Source organism: Sciurus carolinensis, chromosome 9, assembly GCF_902686445.1.
Source record: "Sciurus carolinensis chromosome 9, mSciCar1.2, whole genome shotgun sequence".
NCBI lineage: Eukaryota > Metazoa > Chordata > Mammalia > Rodentia > Sciuridae > Sciurus > Sciurus carolinensis.
Genome location: NC_062221.1, coordinates 23,209,486 through 23,220,351, shown reverse-complemented (window position 1 = coordinate 23,220,351; position 10,866 = coordinate 23,209,486). Strand labels below are relative to the sequence as shown.

At 38.5% G+C, this 10,866-nt stretch overlaps 1 protein-coding gene across 2 annotated transcripts in view; it reads right to left on the bottom strand.

Annotated features, from left to right (window-relative positions):
- The window catches only part of Acad11 (acyl-CoA dehydrogenase family member 11), an 89,822-nt gene that overhangs the window by 68,498 nt on the left and 10,458 nt on the right, over positions 1-10,866 (bottom strand). For both annotated transcript variants that reach the window (XM_047564692.1, XM_047564691.1), the window contains exons 2-3: positions 8,302-8,401; positions 337-462 (exon numbers count right to left, since the gene is read on the bottom strand). In XM_047564692.1, coding sequence (XP_047420648.1) covers positions 337-462; positions 8,302-8,401 — 226 coding nt within the window. The remainder of the gene's footprint in view (positions 1-336; positions 463-8,301; positions 8,402-10,866) is intronic.

The following is a 10,866-nucleotide window of genomic DNA, read 5'->3' as shown; positions in this document are numbered from 1 at the left end:
ATGGTTTGATCTTTTCTATGGGGAATCACCCGCTCCACTCCCCCATTCCAGGAAATTTGCCATTTATATATAGCTCTTTACTGACACCTAGAGGAAGATCTAAGAATAAGTCAATATTCCCTAATTATTAAATTTGTTCTTGGTCTAATCCAACCCTCCCTCATTATGTGTGCTCAAATTAAAACAAAAATTTAAGCCTTTACAAAGCAAACTGATTAACCAATTAACAGTTGAATAGGCTGTCATTTATAAATACTATAATAAAATTTCATCTAATAAATCATAATTGGCTTCATGATTAAAAATAAAAACAATGAAATAAGATTGTTAATTTACCTGTACATGTTCCATCACGTAAAATTCTGTTCCAATGACAGAAGCATCATTGCAGTAAAGTAAAGGCTTGGGAACAGGGAAGCCAATGGAAAACAAGGCTTTCTGGACTTTAAATTCTCTATCAATCTAAACAGCATGATGAATTGTTAAAAATCAGAAACACAGAAATTTAAAAACTACTTGTAAGCTAACCTTCAGGTAAGAAATCAATTAATTATAAAACATGTCAACAAATAACAAAAACAATAACAATAACAAGTAACAGTAATAATTTCCTTAACAGTAGTGTGTATATGTATGTGTGTATGTGTATATATATATATATATAAATATATATATAAAATTATATATACCTATATATAATTTAGTTGTAGATGGATACCATACCTTTATTTTATTTATTTATTTTTTTGTGGTGCTGAGGACTGAACCCAGGGCTTCACATATGCTAGGAAAGTGCTCAACCACTGGGCTACAGCCCCAGCTCCTTAATAGTAGTCTTAATGCTATCAGTACAATTATAAACTAAATCAGATCTAAAACATTATAATTAATTAGGAAAAAAAGGATGGGCACATGGTTTGATCCTGGGTCTGGTACTGTGACAGAAATAGTTTTTCACAGGTCATATCATCAAATATTCTTTTGTTCTCAGCAGTTCCCTGCTCACTGTTGCCTTATTCTTTCATATCTCCCAAGGGAGCTCAGGCAAATGTCCCTTCCAGTGTTCAACCACAGTCTTCTAGTATGATGGGACCAAGAAAGTTAGAATCTGCAGTTTGTCATTACTGTGATATTAAGCCCAGTCCACAGTGGTCCTTTCCCATTGAGCTAAGCCTGGGAAGCACCTGTTAGACAAGATCACAGTAACACCCTAAATATGCATAGTGTTTTTACCGTTCTTCAGTACTGTGATTTCTGTTCTTATTCTCTAAATATCCATAGACAATATCTCTTAATACAAACAGGAAAACTTAGTTTCTTAAAAAAATTTTTGATTGAATATAATATCTATATGTTTCCGAGATATAATGAGATGCCTTGATTCACATATACATTGAAGTGCTCAACTAAGGGTAAGTAGAAAAACTTAGTTTTTAATAAAAATCTTTTATAATTCTCACTTCTAAGTCTAACATTTAGAGAATACATTAAAATGCTTATTCAAGTCTTCTTATCACCAAAAGATTAAGATTAAAGCCTTGTAGCAAGTATGCTAAAATAATTCAGCAAATAGATACTGTTCTTAGATATAACATTTATGTAACAAAAACATCTAGAAATGAGCAACATTGATAATATTAATGGGCTCATTGTATTCCTTGCCAAGTACACATGGAGGAATCAAATCCCACAAGATGATTGCTTATCAAGATGAATGGGCGATCCAAGATGGCGGACTGGAGGGCAATCCAAGATGGCAGACTAGAGGGTGACTACATCTCCAGTCGCTCCAGAACCGAGGATTCAAGAAGGGGAGGCATTGAGAGACTCGGACTAAAACAGAGCCACGGTTGAGTCTTGCCCACCGGGTAAAGCTCGGCCTGGGTGGCAGGCCCGGATAGAGGTGGCTTATCAGAGCAGGGCAGGGCAGCTAGAGTCTTCCACAGGCAGCCCTGCGCACTCCGGCGGTGGGCCCCTCCCACACGGCCAGCTTCTCCAGCTTCTCGGAGCAGGCCCCCCAGTGAGAGCCATTCTGATCAGAACCAGCTCCAAGTCCCGGAGCCAGTTCGACGTGCTCCAGCCCGCAAGTGCTTCAGGGACCAAGACAGGGCAGCCAGGGACTTCCCCAAGCAGCCCAGCCCCCTGTGGCAGGAGGCGCCTTTCAAGGCTAGCTTCTTGGAGCAGACCGCCCAGTGAGAGCCTTTCTACACAGAGCCAGCCATAAGTCCCTGAGCCAACGGAGAGCTTTGACCTGCAAGCAGCCTCTGGGATCAGGGCAGGGCAGCCAGAGACTTCTCCAGGCAGCCCTGCCCCCTCCGGCCGCAGGCAATTTCCACAGAGCGATCCAAGATGGCGGATTAGAGGGTGACTGCATCTCCAGTTGCTCCAGAACCCAGGACTCAAGAAGGGGAGGCACTGAGAGACTCGGGCTAAAATAGAGCCACGGGGTAAGTCTCCCCCACTGGGTGAAGCTCGGCCTGGGGAGCAGGAACAGATAGGGGTGGCTTATCAGACCAGGGCAGGGCAGCTAGAGTCTTCCCCAGGTGGCCTTGCACACTCCGGCGGTGGGCTCCTCTCACACGGCCAGCTGAGTGGTGCAGGCCCCCCAGTGAGAGTCTTTCCACACAGAGCCAGCTCCAAGCCCTGGAACCAGTAGGGGGTTAGGGGCAGCTTTCTTCGGAAGCACTGCATTATCAAGTTCCTCCAAGACTTCAGGCTACTGAAGGCTGGGAGGTGATACACTGGAAATCTACAGGGACACTATAAGCCAATAGAGGAAATCTGCAATATCTCAGGGTCCCACTGACATCTGGCCAATATGAGAAAACAAGGGAAGAAAATGTCCCAAACAAACCTAGATACTATATCAATAAAACCCAATGACAGCACAGCAGAAGAAATGTCAGAAAGGGAGTTCAGAATGTACATAATTAAAACAATCAGGGAAGCAAACGAGGAGATGAAAGAGCAAATGCAGGCATTAAATGATCGCACCAATCAACAGTTAAAAGACCAAATACGGGAAGCAAGAGATCATTTCAATAAAGAGTTAGAGATACGGAAAAAAAACAAACAGAAATCCTTGAAATGAAGGAAACAATAAACCAAGTTAAAAACTCCATAGAAAGCATAACCAATAGGATAGAACACCTGGAAGACAGAACCTCAGACATTGAAGACAAAATATTTAATCTTGAAAACAAAGTTGGCCAAACAGAGAAGATGGTAAGAAATCATGAACAGAATCTACAAGAATTATGGGATATCATAAAAAAGCCAAATTTAAGAATTATTGGGATTGAGGAAGGTTTAGAGAAACAAACCAAAGGAATGAACAACCTATTCAATGAAATAATATCAGAAAATTTCCCAAATCTGAAGAATGAAATGGAAAACCAAGTTCAAGAGGCTTATAGGACTCCAAATATACAAAATTACAACATACCCACACCAAGGCACATTATTATGAAAATACCTAACATACAAAATAAAGACAGAATTTTAAAGGCTGCGAGAGAAAAGAAAAAATTACATTCAGAGGGAAACCAATAAGAATATCAGCAGATTTTTCAATCCAGACCCTAAAAGCTAGAAGGGCCTGGAACAACATTTACCAAGCCCTGAAAGAAAACGATGCCAACCAAGAATCTTATACCCAGCAAAACTTACTTTCAGATTTGACGACGAAATAAGATCCTTCCATGATAAACAAAAGCTAAAGGAATTTACAAAAAGAAAGCCAGCATTACAGAACATTCTCAGCAAAATATTCCATGAGGAAGAGATGAAAAACAATGATGCAAATCAGCAACGGGAGGAACTAGCCTAAAGGAATAGAAAATAAAGGAGAAACCAAATCATGTCAAAAAACAAAAATGAGTCAAATGACTGGGAATACAAATCATATCACAATAATAACCCTGAATGTTAATGGCCTGAACTCATCAATCAAAAGACATAGACTGGCAGATTGGATTAAAAAGAAAAATCCAACAATATGCTGCCTACAAGAGACTCAGCTCATAGAAAGAGATACCCACAGACTAAAGGTGAAAGGATGGGAAAAAACATACCATGCACACGAACACAGCAAAAAAGCTGGATCCATCCTCATTTCAGATAATCTGGACTTCAAGCCAAAACTAGTCAGAAGGGATAAAGAAGGACATTACATGCTGCTTAAGGGAAGCATAAATCAGCAAGACATAACAATCATAAATATCTATGCCCCGAACATTGGCTCATCCACGTATGTCAAACAAATCCTTCTCAATTCCAGAAATCAAATAGATCACAACACAATAATACTAGGTGATTTTAACACACCTCTCTCACCACTGGATAGATCTTCCAAACAAAAATTGAATAAAGAAACCATAGATCTCAATGACACAATCAACAATTTAGACTTAACAGACATTTATAGAATATACCATCCAACAAAGAACAAATACACTTTCTTCTCAGCAGCACATGGATCCTTCTCTAAAATAGACCATATTTTATGCCACAAAGCTACTGTTAGCAAATACAAGAAGATAGAGATACTACCTTGTATTCTATCAGATCATAATGGATTGAAATTAGAAATAAATGACAGAATAAAAAACAGAAAACTCTCCAATACCTGGAGATTACATAATACACTATTATATGATGAATGGATAACAGAAGACATCAAGAGGGAAATTAAAAAATTCTTAGAAGTAAACAAGAACAAAGACACATCATATCAAAATCTCTGGGACACTATGAAAGCAGTACTTAGAGGAAGATTTATTTCATGGGGCACATTCAACAAAAGAAGTAGAAATGAACAAATAAACGACCTAACACTACAGCTCAAAGCCCTAGAAAAAGAAGAGCAGACCAACACCAAAAGTAGTAGAAGACAGGAAATAGTTAAAATCAGAGCTGAAATCAATGAAATTGAAACAAAAGAAACAATCGGAAAAATTAACAAAATAAATAGTTGGTTCTTTGAAAAATAAACAAAATTGATAAACCCTTAGCCACACTAACAAAGAGAAAGAGGGAGAAAACTCAAATTACTAAAATTCGGAATGAACAAGGAAACATCACAACAGACACGACTGAAATACAAAACATAATTAGAAGCTATTTTGAAAATCTATACTCCAGGGGGAGGGGAAAAATAAAATAAACATCATTACCCTATGTAAATGTAAAAAAAAAAATAAATAAAAAAAAAAAAAAAAAAAGAAAATCTATACTCCAACAAAACAGAAAACCTCAAAGACATCAACAAGTTTCTAGAGACATATGAATTACCTAAACTGAACGAGGAGGACATACACAACTTAAATAAATCAATTTCAAGCAATGAAATAGAAGAGGTCATCAAAAGCCTACCAACAAAGAAAAGTCCGGGATCAGATGGGTTCTCAGCCGAGTTCTACAAAATCTTTAAAGAAGAGCTCATTCCAATACTCCTCAAAGTATTCTATGAAATAGAAGAGGAGGGAACCCTCCCAAACTCGTTCTATGAAGCCAATATCACCCTGATACCTAAACCAGACAGAGATGCATCGAGGAAAGAAAATTTCAGACCAATATCCTTAATGAACATCGACGCAAAAATTCTCAACAAAATTTTAGCAAATCGCATACAAATATATATTAAAAAGATAGTGCACCACGATCAAGTGGGTTTTATCCCAGGGATGCAAGGTTGGTTCAACATCTGGAAATCAATAAATGTCATTCACCATATCAACAGACTTAAAGTTAAGAATCATATGATTATTTCAATAGATGCAGAGAAAGCATTAGATAAAATACAGCATCCCTTCATGCTCAAAACACTAGAAAAAATTGGGGTAGTGGAAACATTCCTTAACATTATAAAGGCCATCTACGCTAAGCCCATGGCCAATATCATTCTAAATGGTGAAAAACTGAAAGCGTTCCCCCTAAAAACTGGAACAAGGCAGGGATGCCCTCTTTCACCACTTCTATTCAACATTGTCCTTGAGACTCTAGCCAGAGCAATTAGACAAACCAAAGAAATTAGAGGGATACGAATTGGAAAAGAAAAACTCAATCTATCCCTCTTCGCTGATGACATGATTATATATTTAGAGGAACCTGGAAATTCCACCAGAAAACTTTTAGAACTCATAAGTGAATTCAGTAAAGTAGCAGGTTACAAGATCAATGCTCATAAATCCAATGCATTTTTATACATAAGTGATGAATCTTCAGAAAGAGAAATTAGGAAAACTACCCCATTCACAATAGCATCGAAAAAAATAAAATACTTGGGAATCAATCTCACAGAAGAGGTGAAAGACCTCTACAATGAGAACTACAGAACACTAAAGAAAGAAATTAAAGAAAACTTTAGAAGATGGAAAGATCTCCCATGTTCTTGGATAGGCAGAATTAATATTGTCAAAATGGCCATACTACCTAAAGTGCTATACAGATTTAATGCAATTCCAATTAAAATCCCAATGATGTACCTTGCAGAAATAGAGCAAGAAATTATGAAATTCATCTGGAAGAATAAAAAACCCAGAATAGCTAAAGCAATCCTCAGTAGAAAGAGCGAAACAGGGGGTATCGCAATACCAGATCTTCAACTCTACTACAAAGCAATAGTAACAAAACGGCATGGTATTGGTACCAAAATAGACAGGTAGATCAATGGTACAGAATAGAGGACATGGACACAAACCCAAATAAATACAATTTTCTCATACTAGACAAAGGGGCCAAAAATATGCAATGGAGAAAAGATAGCCTCTTCAACAAATGGTGCTGGGAAAACTGGAAAACCATATGCAACAGAATGAAATTAAACCCCTATCTCTCACCCTACACAAAACTCAACTCAAAATGGATCAAGGACCTCGGAATCAGACCAGAGACCCTGCATCTTATAGAAGAAAAAGTAGGTCCAAATCCTCAACTTGTTGGCTTAGGATCAGACTTCCTTAACAGGACTCCCATAGCACAAGAAATAAAAGCAAGAATCAACAACTGGGATAGATTCAAACTAAAAAGCTTTCTCTCAGCAAAGGAAACTATCAGTAATGTGAAGAGAGAGACTACAGAGTGGGAGAATATCTTTGCCAACCATACTTCAGATAGAGCGCTAATTTCCAGAATCTATAAAGAACTCAAAAAAAACGCTACACCAAGAATACAAATAATCCAATCAACAAATGGGCTAAGGAAATGAACAGACACTTCACAGAAGAAGATCTACAAGCAATCAACAGATATATGAAAAAATGTTCAACATCTCTAGTAATAAGAAAAATGCAAATCAAAACTACCCTAAGATTCCATCTCACCCCAATTAGAATGGCGATTATCAAGAACACAAGCAACAAATAGGTGTTGGCGAGGATGTGGGGAAAAATGTACACTCATACATTGCTAGTGGAGTTGCAAATTGGTGTAGCCACTCTGGAAAACAGTGTGGAGATTCCTCAGAAAGCTTGGAATGGAACCACCCTTTGACCCAGCTATCCCACTCCTTGGCCTATACCCAAAGGACTTAAAATCAGCATACTACAGAGATACAGCCACATCAATGTTCATTGCTGCTCAATTCACCATAGCCAGATTGTGGAACCAACCTAGATGCCCTTCAGTTGATGAATGGATAAAGAAACTGTGGCATATATATATGGAATGGAATATTACTCCGCAATGAAGAATGATAAAATTATGGCATTTGCAGGCAAATGGATGAAATTGGAGAATATCATGCTAAGTGAGATAAACCAATCTCAAAAAACTAAAGGACGAATGATCTCACTGATAAGCGGATGAGGACATATAATGGGGGGTGGGAGGGGTTAGCGTTAGGGTTAGGGTTAGGTTTAGGGTTAGGGATAAGGAGGGTGGTAAGAATGAAGGAAAGAAGGACTGTATAGAGGGAAAAGAGGGGTGGGAGGGGTGGGGGGGGAAGGGAAAAAAATAATGAATCAAACATCACTGCCCTATGTAAATTTATGATTACACAAATGGTATGCGTTGACTCCATGTACAAATAGAGAAACAACATGTATCCCATTTGTATATAATAAAAAAAAAAAAAAAAAAAAAAGATGAATGGCCTAAGATAGCCTTAGATTTCAACCCAAAATTCTCTTCTAAAACAAAAAGGGATGCAACCCAAGTGAAATTTTAATTAGAAATAAAATGCATTTCCTATTATTTAGTAGCCAGAAGATGACTTTAAAAAAGCAATTTAGATTATTGTTGTGTATATAAAAGGCATTTACTTGTCACCAAAAAATATGCCATTACATTTATCTGTCATACCTTATGTGCTTTAGGAAGGAGTGAACCTGGTGGTTTTTTCCTGAGTACATATGCTTGGAAGCTCTTCTGGAGATGAAAAGTTGGATTGGACTTCCCTGACCTAGATAAAAGCAAAGAAAAGGTGAGTTATAAGGATATGTTTTCTTTCTTCTTCAAATCCTGCAGAAATGTCAGAAAAGACAGGAAATGAAAAGAAATCCACCTGAATGTTAGAAACCCAACAGGGGTGCTATCAGCACCCCCACCATGCAATATACTAGTAGCTGAGAATCTATGACCCATACAGGTAGAAGAGAGGGCCTCACTTCCAATTGCAAATCATGTTTTATTAGAAGTAACCCATGACAATGCATAGATCTAAGTAAATAAAACCTGGGAGAATAAATTGCAGGTAATCAGTCAGAAAAGCATTAAAGGATCCTGGAATATCTGGGTTAGTACCCCCTTATCTGCTCTTGGAGAGAGAATCCCCCTATGTCACCAAGCAACTAAATGCAGCTTTCTACAAAAGGAGAGATAAGTGAGATCCCTGAGTGAGCATCTGGGCCAGGAAAGTGTAAAATTGCCCCTGGTAACTCATGCACACTAATGCACTGGTTTTCTTCTCCAGGTGTACAGAAATTCTCACATGGACTAAGGATATACACTACAATTAACAAAACTATTCAATCCACACCTTCATTGATAACATGGGCAGTTACACATCATCCAACTTTTGAAGAATTCAGTAGTATGAAAGAGAAACCCTAACTAAACAAGCAAAGGAATCAATCCCAGAAGCATTAGGTAATAGGGGAAAGTCGGGGGGGAAATCTCTGAAGTTTCTCCCTAGGACTCCACCCTCTATCAGGAAAGGACAAGAGTGAGGCCAGACTGAATGCAGTAGCAGTGTCCTCTTTCTCCCATACTCCAGAAACATCGTTCCCAGCATTCATATCAAAGAACAATAATCTTAGCACCATCTAATCCTATGATTAGCATAGTGGCTGCTAATGGCGGGGGGAGGAGGGAATTGGGAAGCATGAGGTTTCTTTTTGGGGTGACACAAAATGTTCTAGATTAGATAATGGTGATGGTAATACAACATTGTGAATGTACTGAAAACAACTGAATTATACACTTCAAAATCATTAAAATTGTGAATTTTATATTATATGAATTTTATCTCCCAAACAGCAATTAAAAAACTAAAAGTTTTTCTTCTGAGGAAATATCTACCATGGTTTGAACAAAGACAAAAAAAGAAATCTCATCTCATCAATGCAGAAATGCTCATCTGCATTGAAGGTTTATCACTGACTGTCAACATAGCACTGGTTAAGTTTAACCACTCAACTCATCAGGCCTCCAGATAATCTGGACCAGTGGTGGACTCAACATCAGGATGATAATCATTAAGCCAACTTGTAACTATTGTTTAGGACTTGGATGAGACATTTGGTGCTAAAAGAAATATGTTGATCTACAACCTAAAAGGTGGTACTTTTGGCTTGTCCAGTTTCTTTTAACAAAAATGCAATCATTACATTTAGGTGTGCATCTAGAGACCTCACATAGTTGGAGAAGACTTCAACTAGGTATCAGTCTCACCAGATCCTAAAAGAGCACCTTTAGCATCAGTTCACTTAGAGGCTAATAGAGACAAGAAATATTGTATGCCAACAGGACAACATCAGAGTTTCTTCACTGGAATCCTCATGGTAACCCACATGACAGTCTGGGGGCTCTTCTATATCCCTGTGTTCCCTTAGTGATAGCTCAAGTGCAAGGAAATGAGAGCAGGCAATGGGTAAGTGTGGGTGCTACCCTGCTTGACAAGTTTGTCTTGGTCCATTAAAGGCTGCAGAAAATACCACAGATCAGGCATCGTCTCAAAGTTCTGAAGTCTGTGAAGTCCAAGATCAAGGCGCCAGTAGATGTGGTGTCTGGTGAGGACCTGCTTTCTTTTAAATGGTGCCTTCTCACCATTTCCTCACATAGCAGAAGGAGCAAGAAAGGTCTCTGGGCCTGTTTTATAACACTAATCCCTTCATGAGGGCTCTGGTCTCCTCCAATCATCTCCCAAAGGCCCTCTTAATACCATAACATTAGGGGGAAGAATTTCAACATACGAATTTGAAGATGACACACATGTTCAGACCACAGCAAAGCCTCATGCTCTATAGGAACCATCATCTCCAGTAGTAGTCCTTTGTACACAGCTTTAGGGCCTAAGAAGGGACAAGACCAGCAAACACTTGCTACAAGCAGGAAGGTCCAAAGCTATGACTTCCTAACAGATAAAGTTCATTTACAGACCTTCTAGTTCAGATAGTTCCTCAATTAGATTTTATTTTTACCATAAATAATGCCTAGAAACACAGTAGATAAGCCACCTTTATCAAGTTTCCAGAGAACCATGGATTCACCTTGATGGTGGCTCTACCTGCATCTCCAAACTTCAAAAACTCAGAAATTACTGTAGGACTTCTTCAACAGAAGAACTGGAAAAAATGAGAAGGGGAGGAGGGGGGAAGGGTAGGAAAGATGGTGGAATGAGACAGACATCATTACCCTATGTACAGG